The sequence below is a fragment of the Oncorhynchus mykiss genome, chromosome 9 (genome assembly GCF_057628025.1).
Source record: "Oncorhynchus mykiss isolate SJ-2025 chromosome 9, ASM5762802v1, whole genome shotgun sequence".
Taxonomy (NCBI): Eukaryota; Metazoa; Chordata; class Actinopteri; order Salmoniformes; family Salmonidae; genus Oncorhynchus; species Oncorhynchus mykiss.
Genome location: NC_143030.1, coordinates 51,949,295 through 51,975,037, shown reverse-complemented (window position 1 = coordinate 51,975,037; position 25,743 = coordinate 51,949,295). Strand labels below are relative to the sequence as shown.

General features: G+C 41.4%; 1 protein-coding gene across 4 annotated transcripts in view; it reads left to right on the top strand.

The window, feature by feature from the left end:
• The window catches only part of LOC110532232 (forkhead box protein J3), a 104,665-nt gene that overhangs the window by 54,263 nt on the left and 24,659 nt on the right, over positions 1-25,743 (top strand). For all 4 annotated transcript variants that reach the window (XM_021615948.3, XM_036988162.2, XM_036988161.2 and 1 more), the window contains exons 4-5: positions 6,730-6,804; positions 20,582-20,665. In XM_021615948.3, the coding sequence (XP_021471623.2) occupies positions 6,730-6,804; positions 20,582-20,665 (159 nt within the window). The remainder of the gene's footprint in view (positions 1-6,729; positions 6,805-20,581; positions 20,666-25,743) is intronic.

Sequence of the window (25,743 nt, the reverse complement as noted above, 5' to 3'; positions counted from 1 at the left end):
AATGTTAACGACCCTCTGCATTGCAAGGTGAATAAGGGTTTTTCATGTAATTCTATTGCATTAAATGTAATATTATTCCGATGACAGTGGCATCAGAAAGTTGGGTCCTCATTTTGTTAGGAGGTAGGGAGGATATGTTTGTCTGGATGTGACGTTAGGGTGTTGAAATACTTGATGCAGCACAGAGGAGTTTAGGCAGTAGGATCTGATTCATTAAAGCATGTATGTACAACCACTGGTAGGTGAGACGACTGGATAGACAAATTCACTTGGGAAAAGAGACAAGGAGTTAATGAAAATATACTATTTAGGCATTCCATATTTAGGGCCCAATAAAATCTGTTGTATTTTTTTGATCAATTCTGTATTTTCTTTCTTTAAAAATTCAGTTTACTCCATTTTGCTTTTCCAGGTTTCAGATACTTCCCAGTAGTACAGGATTTCACTCTCAAAATTACACTTAAAAAAAAATAGAAGAACAACTACATTTGATGTTCTAAGTCCACAACCATTGCCTAAACCACATCAGGAGACCACTTTTGAGGTCTAGGAATTTTTGGGGAAATGTTTGGGTGTAGATAACCTTTAATTCAAGTGTGTACCAGCAAGAGACTAAGTAGAACACAGGTGATGGCAGAGTTTGCTTAACAAATCACCACTGGATTGATGCAAATAATAATATCATTCTGACAGGTAGAGAGACTACTTTTGTAGTTAACATTTAATTGAGGAGTTTTTGGGAAAGCCTTTCCATCTACCAGAAAATGGTTTTCATTCGCATCATTGCTAACGACTACACAAGTGGTAGACAAACGCTGCGTCATTGCCTCTTGAGAAAGTTGAAGGAAAATACGAATCACTTAAGCATTTTGTCTTATCATATCTTAAGAAAATGTTATACATCTTCTAATAAGTTTACTGTCCTTAACGTCTTTGTATTTTCTTTAAAGAACACCTGGAAAACAGAACAAAAAAAAAGTTATGTTTTTGGGTTGGCTAAAACTATGATTTGGTCAAACAGTAAATTCCTGCAATCAAACTAGTGTTTGCTCTGCCCCTGTTTCGCTGCCCCTGCCCCTGTTTCGTTGCCCCTGTACCTGTTTCGCTGCCCCTGTACCTGTTTCGCTGCCCCTGTACCTGTTTCGCTGCCCCTGCCCCTGTTTCGTTGCCCCTGTTCCTGTTTCACTGCCCCTGTTGCACTGCCCCTGTACCTGTTTCGCTGCCCCTGTACCTGTTTCGCTGTACCTGTTTCGCTGCCCCTGTACCTGTTTCGAGCTTTGATGAGGGAGCCTTGATGGGGGAACACAAAAAATGTGTTCTGATTGGCAGCATTTAAAAATACAATAGCAGGAAAACTGTTGTTACAGTTAAAGAGCGGCAGGCCTCAGCTCTCTGTACATACTCAGTAAATCAAGTATAGTTGAAACCAGTGTTAAAAATAATTGGGTTAAATTGACTCTACTGGGAGTTATCTTAATGCTCGAGAGTGATATGCTCCCTCAAGTTAGTGTTGATAACTGGAGTTCATTGGGATGGAGGACTTTTAACTCCATTAAAAGTAACCAGAGACGGAGTTAAATCTATGGAGTTATCCACAATGTGGGAGGAGCTCTATTATTATATTTCCCTGCATGCTCCGTTGCAGGCAGATTTTTTTGGTTTGTTTCAATGTCTGTGTTTTTGCATTAACATTGATTGATTGGTTTTGATCTTATGCTACACAAAAATAAGAAACAGATTTTTCTATACTAATCTAGTCTGTAAATAGTTGGATTTATAGCAACCATTAGTGAGATAGTTGTTCCAATTTACATGATGTTGGTAGTCTTCATGTATTGTAGTTTTTCTCTACTCTTTCACACATTCTAAATGCACATTGTAAGCAATAATTTAAAAGTGCTAGGTATTTCCCTGCAAGTTGGCATATCACATTGAAAACCACCAAAAGTAAAACACCACATCACACCCTGACTTAACCAAATAGAGAAATAAAACGTCTCTCTAAGGTCAGGGCGTGACATTTACACCCTTATAACTCAAAATAAGTCAACTGAAAGAGAAATGTACTCTGCTGTAGTTGATTCTTAATTCAAAACAACACAGAAAATAGTCAAATTGCACGGGAGTGGATTAAAAACGACATTGAAAAGTGTAGAAAGGCAATTTGAGTTAAATTTAAGCAACTCTCTGAGAGTTGAATATTTACTCCATTTAGTGTCGTTTTAACTCCAAAAATATCAACACCATGACCAGAGTAGTTTTAACACAAAATGAAGGTGGGACCATATAAAAACTAAAATAGTGTGACATTTGACTTCATAGGAGTTGATTTAACTCTTGCGATTCTACTGCACATTTTAAAAAAAATCTCAACTCTCAATTTTGAGCGTTCTACCACAGTTTTACAACCAGTCATTTGTATGGCTTTGAGATACGGAGCACAGGAAGCATGAGACTGCCATTGGCAATAATTTCAAAGGCCTATATAGTCATCATCGGGTAGTGGCAAAGTTTTTTTAGGACATTCAATTTAGTGTTAAATAAATCAATTACACTGCTAACTAGCAGTATATTATATTTAGGGATTTAGCTGAAGAGTTTTGCGTTTGCACTTCGTCAGATGGTGAATTAGCCTGTTTGTGTTATTAGTATACACAAAAATATGTAAACAAATGAATCTGTATTGAACTAAAGGATTTTGGAGCCCTATTTTGATATAGCAACAACAGCCTGATTGTCAATCCAAAATGTATGACAATCACTGGTTTAGGTTACAAATATCTTGAATAATCCATTCCTGCTGCATATTAAATGAAACAACTTATTTATTGAACCATACTATCTCAGTAGCACTGTGAATGAAGATGATAGCACATTTTTTCTATTGCGTGACGCCATGGCAAAATGTTGGTGTGTCCAAATCATGGGCTGGTGCCACCAAATTAAAATGTTAGTGGCACTAATGCCACCAGGGGAAAATGTTAGTCTGGAGCCCTACCCTTACCTTAAGTTTCCGTTCTGCCGGTTGAATATACACCTCCTACTATTTTAGACTGTTGGGACACAGCCATGTGCTTTGGCAACACTTCGTGCTCCTGTCCCCATTCTCCACAGAGAAACCCGATACTGACAAGACCAGTCACTTTGCTGCAGCACGGGGTCTGATATGCACTGGAAGGAGCCAGTCGCCATGGCCTACCACTGGCCCCTTTCCCTATTCAATTTCTAGTTTCTACTATCTTGGAAAAACCAAAGTTGGGATTAATTTCCTACAAATCCAAGTCAGGTTAATCCAGCAGATACGTTCAAATTAAACCAACAAACAAAGATTTCCACTGAAAAACGGCACATGCTTTGCTGCACTATAGTGTCTGTTTTGTCTGTATATAGATGTATGCAGCGTGCGCACGGATCCTCGCCAGGTCCCCAGGGACACTGGCATCTCTGGCAGCTCAGTCTCCTGAAATCTCTTTGTGCCCATCACTCACACAGTGGGCTCCAGTTACAGCAGACTTCCCATTCTGCACTAAGAGGGTGGGGTGGTGCTCCAACAAATGGAATGATAATGTATTTGGTTGCATTTGAAGCAGTGAGTCGTATTCAACCCCCTCCTCATACAGGATGTGTCGATCACTGTCTCTGCTTAGACCTGTAGTTAAGGTGTCCCGGTGTTGTCTCTAGATCCCGTGAGATATTTAGATGTGACAATGCATCTCCCCGTCCCCAGACTCCCTACCCTTCTCTCTTCCAACACTATCCTTATCTCTCTGCCTGTGTCCTCATCCTCTCTCGTAACCATTTGTTTACCATCTCTCTCGCTCTCTCTTTGTTTCTCTCGCTCTGTTTCTCTCAATCTCACTCTGTTTCATCCTCTCGCTCTCTCTCTCGCCCTGTGACAGTGTTGCAGCGACCCCTAGGAGCCCCAGGACAAACATGCTGAAACTCCAGGAGAGTTAGTGGAACAACAAACACTCCTCAGTATTGCTTCTGACTAGGGCCGTCTGTGTGGGAGCCCAGCAGTTCCCTATACTGTACACACCCTATCACACCACCCCCCAGTCCCCTCTTTTTCAGCAGACCTCACCTTCTGACCTCAAGTCATTTCTGTTGCACCCATAGCTTTAACATTATCCACACATGTTACTCTGGCATATATCTACTTCAACATTAACCATTACTCTGTCCCATATCTTCCTCAACATTAACCATATGTCTTACTCTGTCCTATATCTTCCTCAACATTATCCATGTGTCTTACCCTGTCCTAGATCTTCCTCAACATTATCCATGTGTCTTACTCTGTCCTATATCTTCCTCAACATTATCCATATGTCTTACTCTGTCCTATATCTTCCTCAACATTATCCATATGTCTTACTCTGTCCTAGATCTTCCTCAACATTATCCATATGTCTTACTCTGTCCTATATCTTCCTCAACATTATCCATATGTCTTACCCTGTCCTATATCTTCCTCAACATTATCCATGTGTCTTACTCTGTCCTATATTTTCCTCAGCATTATCTATATTTCTTACCCTGTCCCATATCTTCTTCAACATTATCCATATGTCTTACCCTGTCCTATATTTTCCTCAACATTATCCATGTGTCTTACTCTGTCCTATATTTTCCGCAGCATTATCTATATTTCTTACCCTGTCCCATATCTTCCTCAACATTATCCATATGTCTTACCCTGTCCTATATCTTCCTCAACATTAACCACCATCTCACTGACTATTTCAGTCTGACCTTTATCCCCTGTATTTGCTAGGCTACATCTCCCTGTAATCTCACTATTTCATCTAGACCCTTTATCTTCACCATAGCCAACACATCACACTCTCTGACCTATATATCCAGTGCTCATACTCACGTTAAACGCTCTCCATCCCCAACAGCACTCTCACAGATTGCACTCTGAGCTAATATCTCCAGCACGGTTATGTCACCTTCCGGCCTATATCCTCTAGTGATCTGCACACATGTGATCTGCACACATAACCTCTATCTCTCTCATTCTCTTTTTCTATGCATTTCTGAAACCCCAGATTTTGGCTCATGTCATGCTTATTCAGCGTAAGCCTGTGCAACATTACTAAAGCAGAGCGCTTACTAATAATAGCCACAATGATTATATAAAAAATGCCTGCCTCCTTAAGGCAAAGTAAACCGTCTAATTTCAAATCCCCCAAATCGTCGAAGAACAAGGAAGTAGGAAGTCAAATTTGACAACCTCCTTTCCACCGTATGCCGCCTTCCAATGAGATTAATTTAGCGCTGGGCAGCAGCAAAGCCCCAGCTGTGCCCAATAAGCTTGTTAATCATCCAACGCCATCAAACGAGTGGGCGGACGCGGGAGCGAATCGCATTAGCTCCGTTCACGTCGCAACCACTCAGTGCATTATTGTCAATGCCATCGCATCGAGCTATGACAAATTCAGCCCATTCAGTGAGAAAGGCACTATCTCTCGCCGTGGTAACGGCTCTCCGTTGGTTTATGGCCATATACAGCTGGCAGGGCTTACTATAGTAACTGGTAAAGAGTCGTCATTGTGGAGCGATGTTCTCAGTCTTCAGCCGTCTACATCTCTCTTCTGGGGGACCCATGGTAGCACCACTGGGAGTACTAGACAAAGACGTGGTCTTGTGAGTGAGAGGCCTGGTGGTTTTTATACAGGGATATATATGTGTGTGTGTGTGTGTGTGTGTGTGTGTGTGTGTGTGTGTGTGACATCTGCCTGCAACTGTTCTGTGTTTTGGTTTATGGTTTGACCTCTTTGAAAAAACAGTGCAGCAGGATGCCATGGGCATAAATGAATTATTCATGTATTTGTCAGGTAATGACTCTTTGCATTAGCTTGCTGTATTCTCCTCTGCCATATTCTGACCATGGGCTATGAGCTTACAAGATAGATTGAAAAGTAGGAGAGAGGGTGAGGAGCAAATGAAGAGATCCTTTTGAAGAAAGGGATATTGAGAGAAGGGTATGGATAGAGAGAAAAGGGGATAGAGAGGGGGGAAAGGGATAGAGAGTAAGGGATAGAGAGAGAGAGGGATAGAGAAAGGGAGAGAGAGGAGGACTCTCTTCTCCGCTCCCCAGTGGTATTAAATAGGAGCTCCAGATGAGTGGAGGAGCCCTAAGGGGGAACACAGTTCATGTCAGGCCAGGTGTACTGGAGCTTTACTGTATGGTATAGGTAGAGGAGCTACAGTCAGACAGACTGATAGAGGCTCTTATCTCCATGGATTTCCACTATACAATTACTTAGGGCTGCTAGCCATGGAATTACTTTTGTTTAAGACTGCTAAATCACAAATGTCTCCATTGCATAATTAACCACCTAATACAGTCTTGGATAGTTTTTTTCCAGACCCAGATTAAGCCGAGTCTTAGACTTGAATGCAGTTTTAAATGGAGGCATACTCTGCATCCGGAAAACCGGCCATTCAACTTTTCTTGAACTCTAAAACAATGGAGCATGGTGAATTAATAGATAATGCAGGTACTGACTGTATCTTCTTCTTACTAACAGGTGCCTGGGAGGGTGTGGTTGTCTGGTAGTTTGCGCAAAAGTATAATATTTATTCTTACTCATGCAGACCAAGTGAAAAGCTACTGGTCCTCTACTTTTTATGTATTGAAAAATGTATTATTTTCTATGCTGTTATGATTGTGTTAATGAAAACATGTCTATCTCCCCTCTTCTCTCTCTTTTCTCCCAGAACTCAATACGGCATAATCTGTCCCTGAACAAGTGTTTTCTCAAAGTGCCTCGCTCTAAAGACGACCCTGGGAAAGTAAGTATGTCCTGACCATTATAGTCTGAATACATATTTAACACGAGAACCGCTTGGCCTTGAGGGACCCCCCTTCAAGCTAAAGAGCAGTCATTCTGACAGTGTAATTAATACATTCCATATATATATATATATATATATATATATATATATATGCTACACAAAAATGATTGTTTGGTTGGGTTGATGAAGGTAACATTTAGAATATGACAAATATATTTCAAATAACAATAGAATTTTCATTAGTTTATGTAAAAAAAAGAATAATTCAAGTGTTGAATTTTATTTGTGGAGTGCCTTTGTTACAACTATAAAACAGAAAGCATTTTTGTAGGAATGCGGGAACAGCATATTTTTATAAAGACAAAATAAATAAAAACTAGCCACCTAGACACGCGGTCAAATGATGAAAACCCCAGTAGCCTAAAAATCAAGCACCAAGAGTGCTTGTTAAACAGTGAAAATCAGCACACAATCAATAATGGTGGCATAATGAACATCCAATAAGTGTGAATACATACAATAAGTGTGAATAGTACTCAAAAATAGTCCATTACTGTCAGCTCGTGCGTACATGGTGTGCATCTTCACGTAATGGCATCAGATGGAGCATGTCCATGTCACATAATGAAAGCTGGTGAGTATGTCGCTGATGTTGTTGTTTGCTTTGGGTCTGCTCTCTCAGTGATAGGATTTTGTGCTGATAATTGCCCGCAGCATTGTCACCGGCTTGTTCTATCTAAACAGTGCCATGCCTTCCTCGCCCCCATCTCACCGTTTTATTTGTTGGTGACGCTGGCACCTGCACAGTGCGCACCATTCTGACTTTGTTGCGCTAAGGTCTCGGGGCTGTACAGTGCCTTCAGAAAGTATTTTTACCTCATTTGCACACACTGTATATGGATGTTTCTATTGTGTTATTGACTGTGCGTTTGTTTATTCCATACTATGTGTTGTTTGTGTCATACTGCTTTTTCTTTATCTTGGCCAGGTCGCAGCTGTAAATGAGAACTTGTTCTCAACTGGCCTACCTGGTTAAATAAAGGTGAAATAAATTTAAAAAACATTCATACCCCTTGACTTATTCCACATTTTGTTTCTTTACAGTCCGAATTCAAAATTGATTAAAATAATTTAAAAAATGCTCACCCATCTACACATAATACCACATAATGACAAAGTGAAAACAGGTTTTTAGAATTTTGGCATATTTATTGAAAATGACATAAAGAAATATCACATTTACATAAGTATTCACACCCCTTTCCTATGACACTACAAATTGAGCTCAGGTGCATCCAATTTCCTTTGATTATCCTTGAGATGTCACGACAACTTCATTGGAGTCCACTTGTGTCCAATTGTTTGGACATGATTTAGAAAGATACACCTTTCCATATAAGGTCCCACAGTGCATGTCAGAGCAGAAACTATACCATGAAGTCCAAGGAACTGTTCATAGGTCATATATCTGGGGAAGAGTTTAAAACAATTTCTACTATGTAGAAAGTTTCCAAGAGCACAGTGGTCTCCATCATTAGGAAATTGAAAAAATATGTAACTACCCAGACTCTGCCTAGAGCTGGCTGTCCGACTAAACTGAGCAAATGGGCAAGAAAGACCTTGGTCAGGGAGGTGACCTAGACCCCAATGACCACTGATAGAACTACAGAGTTCCTTGGCTGAGATGGGAGAACCTGCCAGAAGGACAACAGTCTCTACAGCACTTCATCAATCTGGGCTTCATGGGAGAGTGGCCAGACGGAAGGCACTCCTGAGAAAAAAATCACATGACAGCACGCCTGGAGTTTACAAAAAGTCACGTGAAAAACTCAGAGCATAAGGCAAAAGATTTTGTGGTCTGATGAGAAAAATATAACTCCTTGGTCTGAATGCAAAGTGTTATGTCTGTAGAAAACCAGGCACAGCTCATCACCCGCCTAACACATCCCTATTGTGAAGCATGTGGCAGCATCATGCTATGGGGATGCTTTACAGCGGCAGGGACTGGGAGACTGGTAAGTATAGAGGGAATAGTGAATGGAGACAAATTCAGAAAAATCTTGATGAGAACCTATTTCAGAGTGCAAACGAGCTTAGACTGGTGCAAAGATTTACTTTCCAACAGAACAATGACTCCAAGCATATAGCCAAAGTAATGCTGGAAAGCTTTAAAACAAGAATGTGAAAGTCCATGAGTGGCCTAGACAAAGCCCAGACTTGAAACCCATTGAAAATCTGTGGAAAGACTTGAATATTGCTGTTCACTGCCTCTCCCCATCTAACTTTACAGAGCTTGAGAAAATATGCAAGAAAGAATGGGAGAACATTTTCAAATCCAGATGTGCAAAGCTGACACAGTACAGACATGCCCAAGAAGACTCAAAGCTGTAATCGCTGTCAAAGGTGCTTCTACAAAGTATTGACTCAGGGGTGTGAATACATTTGCAAACATTTCTAAAAACGTGGTTTCACTTTGTCATTATGGGGTATTTAACAGTGGTGTAAAGTACTTAAGTAAAACAACTTTAAAGTACTACTTAAGTAGTTATTTGGGTTATCTGTACTTTACTATTCATGTTTTTGACAGCTTTTACTTCACTACATTCCTAAAGAAAATAATGTACTTTTTACTCCATACATTTTCCAATTCAAGCACTGATCAAGAAGATATCCCTGGTCATCCCTACTGCCTCTGATCTGGCGGACTCACGAAACACAAATGCTTCGTTTGTAAATTATGTCTGAGTTTTGTAGTGTGCCCCTGGCTATCTGTAAATTTTAAAAATAAAACGTGTCTGCTTAATATTAGTAATTAGAAATTATTCATACTTTTACTTTTGATACTTAAGTATATTTAACCAAATACTTTTAGACTTTTACTCAAGTAGTATTTTACTGGGTTCTATTAAGGTATCTTTACTTTTACTCAAGTATGGGTATTTTTTCCACCACTGGTATTTAATCCATTTTGAATTCAGGCTGTAACAACAAAATGTGGAATAAGTCAAGGGGTATGAATACTTTCTGAAGGCACTGTAGATTCAGGCTGAGGCTCAGAATCAGAAGAATAATCATCATAGATGTCATGATTAATTTCTTTCCGACCATTTGAATTGTTTTCATTCAGATTTTGTAGCATCGTTAACACAGTATGTGCATCCAATCATCTTGATCTTCTTGCCATTGTAAATTACGCACGTTCTCACTGTTGTACTCCGAGATGGGCAGAGTAGACAGATAGGACTGCTTGGATTCGGTCGACTGATATAGGGTTTACCATTTTGAGATTATAATTAGAAATAGATCAATACAATATAATGGGTCATCCTGTTCTTCATTCACAATTGGTGATTACCCAATTATGCATCGTTCACCTCCCCTCGCTCATCAACTCACCCACTTTCCCCCTTTTTCCCCCTCTTTCTCCCCCATCATACTTTCCTTAATTTATTTCATCTGTTATATGTGTGAAATTAGTTTTGGTATAGTTTAGGTTCAGTTGAGGCAATTATCGGGGTGATTATCAAATGTGCACGGCACCTTTGGGGTGATTATCAACTGGGCATGGCACCGGGGCAACCGTGGAAAACCATTCAAAAAATGACATGCCCTCCTAAAACTCATTAAAACACTGTCAAGGACAGAGTGGGGCATGACTTAAAAATGTGCAGAGTAATATTATTTATTTTTTAAATCCATGAGCTGTCCAAATGACAGTTTTTCATGGTTCCAATTTTAACTTTGAATAGCCACCTGTTTTGGTATGAGAAAGCAGAGTCTGTGTTTCAGTGTGTTTCATATCAAATTGCCTACCAATGAGATTGACAATTGTTGATTAGACTTAATGTAAAAACAAACAATTGATGAAACCCTTTTTTACGTGAACATATATTTTTGTAATATTATTAAGTGTACTGTATCTGTGTCGAGTGAATGTAATAATATTGCAAAAAAAAAATCTACCTCCGACTTAGCCCCAAATCCCACGTGGTCAATTGCTGATTTATTAATTATGCCTAAAGTCTTGGTCATCTGGTTGGTTGAAGGTGGTGCAATTGCTGACACATTTTGCATAATGCCCCTCATTAAACATATAGGGAACAATTGTTTCAATGAATGCATGGCCAGAAGTGTAACAATGGTGAAACAAAAATGATATGTTCAATCTGGATTCCAGGCTACCCTTCTTTTTCGGTTTTACCAATATTGTTTTGACCAAGGAGTGTTGAGCTCCACCATAGGGATATGAACTGTTTGAAAAATGAATCAACTTAATAATTCAACTGGAATCCTCGGCCGAGGCCTGTAGTTTGACACATAGAGGTTTTCACCTGATTTAGCTCTACTTGGACCTGGCCAGAGCCTAAACTCGGGGGGGTACCCACTGTGTAAAACAAGGGTAGCAATACATCTCTCTTGTTACTGTGATTGGTCTCCTTAGAGACATAAATATAGCTAAATCATGTATGTATTCACATTATCAACTTGTTTTGGGTTATGAAACTGAGAGCGGATAATCCATGTGTGTGTTCCTATTAGGGCTGTCAGAGTTAATCAGTTAACTCAACTTTGTCATTTTAGTGCACCATTTTTTTTCTCAAAGTGTTCAAAACACACCGAAAACATCAAAAATACACTGCTCAAAAAAATAAAGGGAACACTAAAATAACACATCCTAGATCTGAATGAATGAAATATTCTTATTAAATACTTTTTTCTTTACATAGTTGAATGTGCTGACAACAAAATCATAAAAAAAATTATCAATGGAAATCAAATTTATCAACCCATGGAGGTCTGGATTTGGAGTCACACTCAAAATTGAAGTGGAAAACCACACTACAGGCTGATCCAACTTTGATGTAATGTCCTTAAAACAAGTCAAAATGAGGCTCAGTAGTGTGTGTGGCCTCCACATGCCTGTATGACCTCCCTACAATGCCTGGGCATGCTCCTGATGGTCTCCTGAGGGATCTCCTCCCAGACCTGGACTAAAGCATCTGCCAACTCCTGGACAGTCTGTGGTGCAACATGGCGTTGGTGGATGGAGCGAGACATGATGTCCCAGATGTGCTCAATTGGATTCAGGTCTGGGGAACGGGCGGGCCAGTCCATAGCATCAATGCCTTCCTCTTGCAGGAATTGCTGACACACTCCAGCCACATGAGGTCTAGCATTGTCTTGCATTAGGAGGAACCCAGGGCCAACCGCACCAGCATATGGTCTCACAAGGGGTCTGAGGATCTCATCTCGGTACCTAATGGCAGTCAGGCTACCTCTGGCGAGCACATGGAAGGCTGTGCGGCCCCCAAAGAAATGCCACCCCACACCATGACTGACCCACCGCCAAACCGGTCATGCTGGAGGATGTTGCAGGCAGCAGAACGTTCTCCACGGCGTCTCCAGACTCTGTCAGGTCTGTCACATGTGCTTAGTGTGAACCTGCTTTCATCTGTGAAGAGCACTGGGCGCCAGTGGCGAATTTGCCAATCTTGGTGTTCTCTGGCAAATGCCAAACGTCCTGCACGGTGTTGGGCTGTAAGCACAACCCCCACCTGTGGACGTCAGGCCCTCATACCACCCTCATGGAGTCTGTTTCTGACCGTTTGAGCAGACACATGCACATTTGTGGCCTCCTGGAGGTCATTTTGCGGGGCTCTGGCAGTGCTCCTCCTTGCACAAAGGCGGAGGTAGCGGTCCTGCTGCTGGGTTGTTGCCCTCCTACGGCCTCCTCCACGTCTCCTAATGTACTGGCCTGTCTCCTGGTGGCGCCTCCATGCTCTGGACACTACGCTGACAGACACAGCAAACCTTCTTGCCACAGCTAGCATTGATGTGCCATCCTGGATGAGCTGCACTACCTGAGCCACTTGTGTGGGTTGTAGACTCCGTCTCATGCTACCACTAGAGTGAAAGCACCGCCATTGTGTTGTTTAAGTGTACCCTTTATTTTTTTGAGCAGTGTACATTATCTATACAGCTAAAAACAATGCAAGCAATGTCAAAATAAGATGTCATTGAAGTTAGAGTGCTTTATCAAGTTACCAGATTTTGCATAAGTGATAACTTATAAATGCCACATGAGCTCAGTTCAACCCCATCAAAACCCAAAATAGAGGTTTGTTTTACTCCAAACTTTGTAAACCATGTAAATGTAAACAAACACTCTATAGCCTCAAAACATGGTTAAAACCATAATTTAGATTTTTTTAAATGTACAGCATGGTCAGTCCCTGCATCCGTAGCTCTGTGTATGAATTTGAGAATGATTACATTTCTCCAGGCCCTTCTCAGCTTTTTACCAAAACAGAGGCGGGTTGCCTGCTTTGTTATTGTTTCAATTAAGGACTCTAGCTTTAATTGTAAATCGTGCCATTGTTGATGAGATGCTTTTTTTTCAATAAAGCTTTAATTGAAAATAATGCCATTGTTGATGAGATGCTTTTGTAATTAATTAGGCTATTTTCTCTTGAACCATATGGTTTATCCACTAGACTAGAAACTATTGTAGTGTAATATAGAACATCACCATCAACTGGATGTCACAATTTTGTTTGGTGGAAATTATCTAACCATTATGTAGGTTGGTGGAAATCCCCATCAACTGAGGATGAGGGGGTCTCCATTATGTAGATGTGTAAAAATGATGTTGAATATTTTAATAATAAACTACATTTATCAATCTGACTCCATTACTATGTGAATGCTATAGGCCCATAATCGTGTCCAGTGCGCATAGCCAAGGTTGCGAGCCTTGCATCACCCCTCGGAATACTATGAGATGCACGTCTAGGTTTACCGTTATGCAAGTATTAAGAGGCTAAGGAACAAGGCGATAATATCTTGCAATCATTGTCTTAGCATTCAATTATTGCGTTAACCTTCGCTCCGATATGCACAGAGAGTCTGAGTATACAGTGCATTCTGAAACTATTCAGACCCCTTTCCACATTTTGTTACGTTACAGCCTTATTCTAAAATGGATAAGAAAATGTTTTATCAAATCTACAAATCTACATGACAAAGCAAAAACAGGTGTTGTATACATTTGTAAAAATGGATTTAAAAAAAATGGATTTAAGTATTCAGACCTTTTTACTCATTACATTGTTGAAGCACCTGGCAGCGATTCTTCTTGGGTATGACACTACAAGCTTGGCAAACCTGTATTTGGGGAGTTTTTCCCATTCTTCTCTGCAGATCCTCTCAAGATCTGTCAGGTTGGATGGGGAGTGTTGCCGCACAGCTATTTTCAGGTCTCTCCAGAGATGTTCGATTTGATTCAAGTCCGGGCTCTGGCTGGGCCACTCAAGGACATTGAGACTTGTCCCAAAGCCACTCCTGCGTTGTCTTGGCTGTGTGCTTAGGGTTATTGACCTGTTGGAAGGTGAACTTTTGCCGCAGTCTGAAGTCATGTGTGCTCTGGAGCAGATTTTCATCAAGGATCTCTGTACTTTCCTCCGTTCATCTCTCCCCTGATCCTGACTAGTCTCCCAGTCCCTGCTGCTGAAAAACATCTCCACAGCATGAAGCTGCCACCACCATGCTTCACCGTAGGGATGGTATGGCCAGGTGATGAGCGGTGCCTGGTTTCATCTAGACATGACTCTTGACATTCACTTCAAAGAGTTCAATCTTGGTTTCATCAGACCAGAGAATCTTGTTTCTCATGGTCTGAGAGTCCTTTAGGTGCCTTTTGGCAAACTCCAAGCGGGCTGTCATGTACCTTTCACTGAGGAGTGGCTTTCGTCTGGCCACTCTACCATAAAGGCCTAATTGATGGAGATGGTTGTCCTTCTGGAAGGTTCTCCCATCTCCCCAGAGGAACTCTGGAGCTCTGTCTCCCCCGATTAAATCAAATCAAATCAAATTTTATTTGTCACATACACATGGTTAGCAGATGTTAATGCGAGTGTAGCGAAATGCTTGTGCTTCTAGTTCCGAAAATGCAGTAATAACCAACAAGTAATCTAACTAACAATTCCAAAACTACTGTCTTGTACACAGTGTAAGGGGATAAAGAATATGTACATAAGGATATATGAATGAGTGATGGTACAGAGCAGCATAGGCAAGATACAGTAGATGTTATCGAGTACAGTATATACATATGAGATGAGTATGTAAACAAAGTGGCATAGTTAAAGTGGCTAGTGATACATGTATTACATAAGGATACAGTCGATGATATAGAGTACAGTATATACGTATGCATATGAGATGAATAATGTAGGGTAAGTAACATTATATAAGGTAGCATTGTTTAAAGTGGCTAGTGATATATTTACATCATTTCCCATCAATTCCCATTATTAAAGTGGCTGGAGTTGAGTCAGTGTCAGTGTGTTGGCAGCAGCCACTCAATGTTAGTGGTGGCTGTTTAACAGTCTGATGGCCTTGAGATAGAAGCTGTTTTTCAGTCTCTCGGTCCCAGCTTTGATGCACCTGTACTGACCTCGCCTTCTGGAGGATAGCGGGGTGAACAGGCAGTGGCTCGGGTGGTTGATGTCCTTGATGATCTTTATGGCCTTCCTGTGACATCGGGTGGTGTAGGTGTCCTGGAGGGCAGGTAGTTTGCCCCCGGTGATGCGTTGTGCAGACCTCACCACCCTCTGGAGAGCCTTACGGTTGAGGGCGGAGCAGTTGCCGTACCAGGCGGTGATACAGCCCGCCAGGATGCTCTCGATTGTGCATCTGTAGAAGTTTGTGAGTGCTTTTGGTGACAAGCCGAATTTCTTCAGCCTCCTGAGGTTGAAGAGGCGCTGCTGCGCCTTCTTCACAATGCTGTCTGTGTGAGTGGACCAATTCAGTTTGTCTGTGATGTGTATGCCGAGGAACTTAAAACTTGCTACCCTCTCCACTACTGTTCCATCGATGTGGATAGGGGGGTGTTCCCTCTGCTGTTTCCTGAAGTCCACAATCATCTCCTTAGTTTTGTTGACGTTGAGTGTGAGGTTATTTTCCTGACACCACACTCCGAGGGCCCTCACCTCCTCCCTGTAGGCCGTCTCGTCGTTGTTGGTAATCAAGCCTACCACTGTTGTGTCGTCCGCAAACTTGATGATTGAGTTGGAGGCGTGCGTGGCCACGCAGTCGTGGGTGAACAGGGAGTACAGGAGAGGGCTCAGAACGCACCCTTGTGGGGCCCCAGTGTTGAGGATCAGCGGGGAGGAGATGTTGTTGCCTACCCTCACCACCTGGGGGCGGCCCGTCAGGAAGTCCAGTACCCAGTTGCACAGGGCAGGGTCGAGACCCAGGGTCTCGAGCTTGATGACGAGCTTGGAGGGTACTATGGTGTTGAATGCCGAGCTGTAGTCAATGAACAGCATTCTCACATAGGTATTCCTCTTGTCCAGATGGGTTAGGGCGGTGTGCAGTGTGGTTGAGATTGCATCGTCTGTGGACCTATTTGAGCGGTAAGCAAATTGGAGTGGGTCTAGAGTGTCAGGTAGGGTGGAGGTGATATGGTCCTTGACTAGTCTCTCAAAGCACTTCATGATGACGGAAGTGAGTGCTACGGGGCGGTAGTCGTTTAGCTCAGTTACCTTAGCTTTCTTGGGAACAGGAACAATGGTGGCCCTCTTGAAGCATGTGGGAACAGCAGACTGGTATAGGGATTGATTGAATATGTCCGTAAACACACCGGCCAGCTGGTCTGCGCATGCTCTGAGGGCGCGGCTGGGGATGCCGTCTGGGCCTGCAGCCTTGCGAGGGTGAACACGTTTAAATCTCTTACTCACCTCGGCTGCAGTGAAGGAGAGACCGCATGTTTTCGTTGCAGGCCGTGTCAGTGGCACTGTATTGTCCTCAAAGCGGGCAAAAAAGTTATTTAGTCTGCCTGGGAGCAGGACATCCTGGTCCGTGACTGGGCTGGATTTCTTCCTGTAGTCCGTGATTGACTGTAGACCCTGCCACATGCCTCTTGTGTCTGAGCCGTTGAATTGAGATTCTACTTTGTCTCTGTACTGACGCTTAGCTTGTTTGATAGCCTTGCGGAGGGAATAGCTGCACTGTTTGTATTCGGTCATGTTACCAGACACCTTGCCCTGATTAAAAGCAGTGGTTCGCGCTTTCAGTTTCACGCGAATGCTGCCATCAATCCACGGTTTCTGGTTAGGGAATGTTTTAATTGTTGCTATGGGAACGACATCTTCAACGCACGTTCTAATGAACTCACACACCGAATCAGCGTATTCGTCAATGTTGTTGTCTGACGCAATACGAAACATGTCCCAGTCCACGTGGTGGAAGCAGTCTTGGAGTGTGGAGTCAGCTTGGTCGGACCAGCGTTGGACAGACCTCAGCGTGGGAGCCTCTTGTTTTAGTTTCTGTCTGTAGGCAGGGATCAACAAAATGGAGTCGTGGTCAGCTTTTTCGAAAGGGGGGCGGGGCAGGGCCTTATATGCGTCGCGGAAGTTAGAGTAACAATGATCCAAGGTCTTTCCACCCCTGGTTGCGCAATCGATATGCTGATAAAATTTAGGGAGTCTTGTTTTCAGATTAGCCTTGTTAAAATCCCCAGCTACAATGAATGCAGCCTCCGGATGAATGGTTTCCAGTTTGCAAAGAGTTAAATAAAGTTTGTTCAGAGCCATCGATGTGTCTGCTTGGGGGGGGATATATACGGCTGTGATTATAATCGAAGAGAATTCTCTTGGTAGATAATGCGGTCTACATTTGATTGTGAGGAATTCTAAATCAGGTGAACAGAAGGATTTGAGTTCCTGTATGTTTCTTTCATCACACCATGTCGCGTCAGTCATAAGGCATACGCCCCCGCCCCTCTTCTTACCAGAAAGATGTTTGTTTCTGTCAGCGCGATGTGTGGAGAAACCCGTTGGCTGCACCGCTTCGGATAGAGTCTCTCCAGTGAGCCACGTTTCCGTGAAGCAAAGAACGTTACAGTCTCTGATGTCCCTCTGGAATGCTACCCTTGCTCGGATTTCATCAACCTTGTTGTCAAGAGACTGGACATTGGCAAGAAGAATGCTAGGGAGTGGTGCACGGTGTGCCCGTCTCCGGAGTCTGACCAGAAGACCGCCTCGTTTCCCTCTTTTTCGGAGTTGTTTTTTTTTTGGGTCGCTGCATGGAATCCACTCCGTTGTCCTGTTTGTAAGGCAGAACACAGGATCCGCGTCGCGAAAAACATATTCTTGGTAGTACTGATGGTGAGTTGATGCTGATCTTATATTCAGTAGTTCTTCTCGACTGTATGTAATGAAACCTAAGATGACCTGGGGTACTAATGTAAGAAATAACACGTAAAAAAACTAAAAACTGCATAGTTTCCTAGGAACGCAAAGCGAGGCGGCCATCTCTGTCGGCGCCGGAAGTGATTACACAGTTTGGCCGGGGCGGCCAGCTCTAGGAAGGGTCTTGGCGGTTCCAAACTTCTTCAATTTAAGAATTATGGAGGCCACTGTTCTTGGACCTTCAATGCTGCAGACATTTTTTGGATACTCTTCCCCAGATCTGTGCCTCGGCACAATCCTGTCTCGGGAGCTCTACTGACAATTCCTTCGACCTTATGGCTTGGTTTTTGCTCTGACATGCACTGTCAACTGTGGGACCTTATATAGACAGGTGTGTGCCTTTCAATGGAAACAGGATGCACTTGAGCTCAATTTCAAGTCACATAGCATAGGGTCCGAATATTTATGTAAATAAGGTATTTCTGTTTTTAACATTTTTATACATTTGCTAAAATGTTTTTTAAAAACTGTTCACTTTATCATTATGGGGTATGTGTAGATTGAGGGATTTTTTCAAATCCATTTTAGAATAAGGCTTTAACGTAACAAAATGTGTGAAAAGTGAAGGTGTTGTGTTACAGCCTGAATTCAAAATGGATTCAATATTTTTTTTAAATCTCACCCATCTACACACAATACCCCATATTGACAAAGTCAAAACATGTTTGTAGAATTTTCAGGTCTTCCCTACATTTCCAAGCAGATTTAAGACAAACTGTAACTCAGCCACTCAGGAACATTCACTCTTCTTGGTAAGCAATTCCAGTGTCGATTTGGCCTTGTGTTTTATTATTTTATTATTGTGCTGCTGAAAGGTGAATTCATCTCCCAGTGTTTGGTGGAAAGCAGACTGAACCAGGTTTTCCTCTATGATTTTGTCTGTGCTTAGCTTCATTCCATTTCCTTTTTATTCTGAAAAACTCCCCAGTCCATAATGATTACAAGTATACCCATAACTTGATGAAGCCACCACTATGGAGAGTGGTACTCAGGATTCCTTCTATTCACTCTGTCAATTAGGTTCGTATTGTGGAGTAACTACAATGTTGTTGATCCATTCTAAGTTTTCTCTTATCACAGCCATTAAACTCTGAAACTGTTTTAAAATCACCATTGGCCTCATGGTGAAATCCCTGAGCAATTTCCTTCCAAACCTATCCTTTGGCGTGACTTTGATAGTGAATCTATTTAGTTTTCTAAGTGGAGATCTCTCAACAGTAATTTTCACGATTGCACGTTGGTAATAGTCGGTAACAAATATCAAAGCTAAGCAGGGCTGGGCTTGGTAAAAACCCTGGATAAGATAACAACGAGTAGTTGTACATAGATCACTGCTCCAGTAGGAGGTGCTGCCCAGCCTATTGTTTTTTTTCTGTGCTGGATATAACATTGAAGATCTGACGTTTTATAGGTACAAATTCAACATATCGAGTGCTTGGACTATAAGGTTCTATCAGCAAAAAGATGATTCTGAGATAATTGGCTTTAATGTTCTGAACCCTAATTGGTTTTAATGGTGGCATCTATTTTTATATTGTTTTGTTTTTTTACTTAAGAACATGAATTGGGGTAGTTGGAGTAATATAAAGGTAGGAAACATTGAAATGTGGTTACTGTAAACAGGTCCAACCTTTTTATGTGAGTAAAGTACATAGAAAATGTAACTAGATGCCTGATGGAAACTTTGTCTGTAAATTTACCAAATATCGACTAACAAAATACACTAGACAAGGAGGGATCGTTTTGTGTTGATTAAATTCATTATGTGAGAGATGGCGGTGGAAACGCATTTATGCAAATATTGATATAATAACCATCATATAAAAGTAAACTTGGAGTCACACGATGATATATGTTGTGTGGTCCCGCGATAATGTGATGACTTGGAAAGCATGCAGATATTTACTCTACAGATGAAATAAATGATGAACTTCACAGGGTGGTGAAAGTGCACAGTGATGAGCTTGATGCTCCTTTCAATAAATATTGATGGTCTTATTCTGATGACATGATGATCGATTCTTGGTTGCCGTTTGACAAGAATAACCATAATAATGTCATCATGTAGGCTAGCCTACCCGCATTGTATACAGTATCTGCCAGCTGTTGGCTAGAGTGCACATGCCAAGACCAGAGTGGGCACATTCGCTATGTAACGCACACATTTTTTTGTGACAAAACCATCAGTAGAGTTGAAAATGGCTGCAAACCTATTTAACTTGTATTTCATTATTCGATACATGAATTGAACCACAAAAGTTATATTTAGGTGCACTACATCATCACACAAAGCCTATTATCCACAACCAATCAATTTGATGGAAACACATCTCTGTTGGGAAAATATTATTTTTATGCAGATTTTATCATATTCACATGAAACCCTATCGCCGATTTCAACCTCAAAACAACATTTGATGACTTTTTTCAAATCCAATGTATTTTCCTTGTAAATACAACATTGATTCAACCAGTTTCTACCCAGTGGGTAGTGTTAATATCTTGTTTGTTTTGGTTCCCAGGGGTCCTACTGGGCTATAGACACCAACCCTAAAGAGGACACACTGCCCACCAGACCAAAGAAGAGGCCGCGCTCTGGAGAAATGGTGAGTACTGGATTTCAAATTAGAGTGGACCAGGTGATCCCAAAAGACCGGTCATCAGGAGTCAGGACGAAAGCAACAGCTTCCGACACCGCTGAATTTTCCTCACATGGGCTGACATACAATTTACACTGGTCCTGTTAACGGTCATCTGCGGCTTGCACAAATGTAGCATATATACACTACCAGTCAAAAGTTTGGACACACCAACTCATTCAAGTTTTTTTTTTTTTTTTTATTTTTTACTATTTTCTACATCGTAGAATAATAGTGAAGACATCAAAACTATGAATAACACATGGAATCATGTAGTAACCAAAAAAGTGTTAAAACAAATTCTTCAAAGTATTCACCCTTTGCCTTGATGACCGCTTTGCACATTCTTGGCATTCTCTCAACCAGATTCACCTGGAATGCTCTTCCAACAGTCTTGAAGGAGTTCCCACATATGCTGAGCGCTTGTTGGCTGCTTTTCCTTCACTCTGCGGTCCAACTCATCCCAAACCATCTATATTTGGTTGAGATCAGTTGATTGTGGAGGCCAGGTCATCTGATGCAGCAATCCATCACTCTCCTTCTTGGTCAAATAGCCCTTACACAGCCTAGAGGGGTGTTGGGTCATTGTCCTGTTGAAAAACAAATGAATGTCCCACTAAGCGCAAACCAGATGGGATGGCGTATCACTGCAGAATGCTGTGGTAGCCATGCTGGTTAAGTGTGCATTGAATTCTAAATAAATATCCAACAGTGTCATCAGAAAAGCACCCCACACCATCATACAGATTTCCACCAGTCTAATGTCCATTGCTCGTGTTTCTTGGCCCAAGCAACTCTCTTCTTATTATTGGCATCCTTTAGTAGTGGTTTCTTTGCAGCAATTCGACCATGAAGACCTTATTCATGAAGTCTCCTCTGAACAGTTGATGTTGAGATGTGTCTGTTACTTGAACTCTGAAGCATTTATTTGGGCTGCAATCTGAGGCGCAGTTAATTCTAATGAACTTATCCTCTGTAGCAGAGGTAACTCTGGGTCTTCCATTCCTGTGGCAGTCCTCATGAGAGCCAGTTTCATCATAGCGTTTGATGGTTTTCGCGACAGCACTTGAAGAAACTTTAAAAGTTCTTGAAATTTTCCGAATTAACTGACTTCCATGTCTTAAAGTAATGATGGACTGTTGTTTCTCTTTGCTTATTTCAGCTCTTCTTGCCATAATGTGTTTTTTTTTACCAAATAGGGCTATCTTCTGTATACCACCCCTACCTTGTCACAACACAACTGATTGGCTCAAACGCATTAAGAAGGAAAGAAATTCCACAAATTACCTTTTAACAAGGCACACCTGTTAATTGAAATGTATTCCAGGTGACTACCTCAAAGCTGGTTGAGAATGCCAAGAGTGTGCAAAGCGGTCATCAAGGCAAAAGGTGGCTACTTTGAACAATCTCAAATATAAAATATATTTTGATTTATTTAACACTTTTTTTTTTTTTGGTTGCTATATGATTCCATATGTGTTATTCCATAGTTTTGACATTTTCACTATTATTCTAGAATGTAGAAAATAGTAAAAATAAAGAAACACTCTAGAATGAGTAGTTGTGTCCAAACTTTTGACTGGTACTGTATACTGAACAAAACTATAAACGCAACATGTAAAGTGTTGGTCCCATGTTTCATGAGCTGAAATAAAATATCCCAGAAATGTTCCATATGCACAAAAAGCTTATTTCTCTCAAATGTTGTGCGCACATTTGTTTACATCGCTGTTAGTGAGTATTTCTCATTTGCCAAGATAATCCATCCACCTGACAGGTGTCAAGAAGCTATTTTATATCAAGAAGCTATTTTATTTCAGCTCATGAAACATGGGACCAATACTTTACATTTTGCATTTATATTTTTGTTCAGTGTATATAAGAGACGATAATCAATTGTTCCTCGTCAGATCAATATAAATGTAACAAATTCCTAAACAAATTCTAGGCTACCGTGTATGGACATTGAGTTTTGCATTTTATGCTTAATTTAAAACGTCTCATGATCCTGTCTCATTTCGGCCAACAGTTAACACCTATCTACTTTGAGATGGTGATATCATGCTGTGAAAAATCACGTCTCTTCTGCCCCTATAGAATTAGCACTATACCACTGGCATTCAATGACCTGAGTGCCTGAATGAACACGGCGCTGCAGCTCACTGAGCCCTGAGCAGCAGCAAGCCTACTCTCCCCCTTCGCATCTACCACTGCCCTACCCATCACCACGGAAACAAAGCAGGGATAGAGTGCCAAAGTGCACAATCATCACAGCCCAATGAGAAGAGGAAGGGGGGGGGGGGGCAAGCAGAAGAGAGAGGGAGGGGAAGAACGGAAGGGAGAGGGTGAGAGCGACAGGAAGGGGGAAAGAAAGCAAAAGAGTGAACGAGAGGGAGAGAGAGTGGAAAGGGGAAAGAGCAGGAAGGAAGAGAACAAGAGAGAGAGGAAGAGCGAGAGGGAGTGGAGAGAAAAGAGGTAGAGTATTCTAGGCTTCTTTTCCAGTTAATTAACACACAAGGCCCTAGGCTTCCGTTAAACATATTTTCTTCTGTTTTTTTTTTATCACAAACATTAATTCAGAACCTAGTCATTTTTTATTACGCGTAAGCCCTATGACCCTTTTAGTACGCTTCGGTTGCATTGCTGGCAGATTTGCAAGAGTTGTCAGATTGGCTCACAGAAATATAGCTGTCTCTCACTGTCAAAAGAGTGTGTGTTCCATATTAGTTCTCTAGATCTATTGGCAACAGACAAAGCATTTTAGAATGTGGTTTTCAATGCAGTATAGTGCATTTGGAAAGTATTCAGACCCCATGTCTTTTTCCACATTTTGTTACATTACATCCTTATTCTGAAATGGATTAAAAAGTATTTTTTCCCCTCAATCTACACACAATACCCCATAATGACAAAACAAAAAACAGATTTGTAGACATTTTTGCAAACAAAAAATGTAATGTTACATTTACATAAGTATTCAGACCCTTTACTCAGTACTTTGTTGGAGCACCTTTGGCCGCGATTACAGCCTTGAGTCTTCTTGGGTATGATGCTTGGCACATCTGTGTTTGGGGATTTTATCCCAATCTTCTCTGCAAATCCTCTCAATCTCTGTCAGGTTGGGTGGGGAGCGTCGCTGCACAGCTATTTATAGGTCTCTCCAGAAATGTTCGATCCAGTTCAGGTCCGGGCCCTGGATGGACGACTCAAGGACATTCAGACTTGTCCCGAGCCAATCCTGCGTTGTCTTGGCTGTGTGCTTAGGGTTGTTGACCTGTTGGAAGGTGAACCGTCGCCCCAGTCTGAAGTCCTGAGTGCTCTGAAGCAGGTTTTCATCAAAGATCTCTCTGTATTTTGCTCTGTTATTTTTTCCCTCAACCTGACTGGTCTCCCAGGTCTCACATGCTTCACCGTAGGGATGGTGCCAGTGGCATTCAGGCCAAAGAGTTCACTCTTGGTTTCATCAGACCAGATAATCTTCATTCTCATGGTCTGAGAGTCTTAAGGTGGCTTTTGGTAAACTCCAAACAGAGGAGTGGCTTCCATCTGGCCACTACCAAAGGCCTGATTGGTAGAGTGCTGCAGAGATGGTAGTCCTGCTGGAATGTTTTCCAATCTCCACAGAGGAACTCTGGAGCTCTGTCAGAGTGACCATCAGCTTCTTGGTCTCTCCCTGACCAAGGACCTTCTCCCCCAATTGCTCAATTTGGCAAGGTGGCCAGCTCTAAGAAGAGTCTTGGTGGTTCCAAAGTTCTTCCATTTTAGAATGATGGAGGCCACTGTGTTCTTGGGGACCTTCAATGCAGCAGACATTTTTAGGCTACTCTTCCCCAGATCTGTGCCTTGACACTATCCTGTCATGGAGCTCTTCGAACAATTCCTTCGACCTCATGGCTTTTTTTTTGCTCTGACATGCACTGTCAACTGTGGGACCTTGTATAGACAGGTGTGTGCCTTCCCAAATCATGTCCAATCAATTGAATGTACCACAGGTGGACTCCAATCAAGTTGTAGAAACATCTCAAGGATGATCAATGGAAACAGGATGCAGCTGAGCTCAATTTCGAGTCTCATAGCAAAGTGTCTGAATACTTGTGTAATAAGGTATTTCTGTTTGTGATGCACATATCATAGCCATTGTTTGTCTGTAAGGTGAGTAGTCCATCTAACTGTTCTTCTGTGGTATATAAAGTGGTCAAATAGCAAATAAAATGTTGTTAGGGCCGAGGCACCAACTATTCTTTCTTGTAGGCATACAGGAGGACTAATTCATCTCTCCTCATACACTCTTGAATCAAGCCATTCTTCCCAAATACACAGACCTCTGTCATGGATCTTGCAACTCTCTCCCCTCTTTTGGAGTTTATCATAAATTAAAGTTGCATTGTTGCAAACCAATCCTCTTTCAGTAAGCAGTTTTGGGAGCCAGGCAAGTGAGGGTAGACAAAATGGTGAAAGATACATTTTGTGTCTGTAATAATTATTAATATTATGTTATGGTTTACTGTAGACTATACCAGCTCAATATTATATGCTATCTATCCCATCAATGTTCTGTGGAGCAGTGTTGTAAAGTACTTAAGTAAAAATACTTAAGTACTTTACATTTTTTGGGGTTATCTGTACTTTACTATTTATATTTTTGACAAGTTTTACTTCGATACATTCCTTATGAAAATAATGTACTTTTTATTCCATATATTTCCCTGACAAAAAAAAGTACTTGTTATATTTTGAATGCTTAGCAGGACAGGAAAATTGTCAAATTCACACTTATCAAGAGAACATCCCTGGTCATCCTTACTGCCGCTGATCTGGCGGACTCACTAAACACACATGCTTTGTTTGTAAATTATGTCTGAGTGTTGGAGTGTTCCCCTGGCTAAAAAACAAGAAAATAGTGCAGTCTCGTTTACTTTATGTAAGGAATTTTAAATGATTTATACTTTTACTTTTGATATTTAAGTATATTTTAGCAATTACATTTGATATTTAAAACCAAATATTTTTACTCAAATGGTATTTTACTGGTTGACTTTCACTTG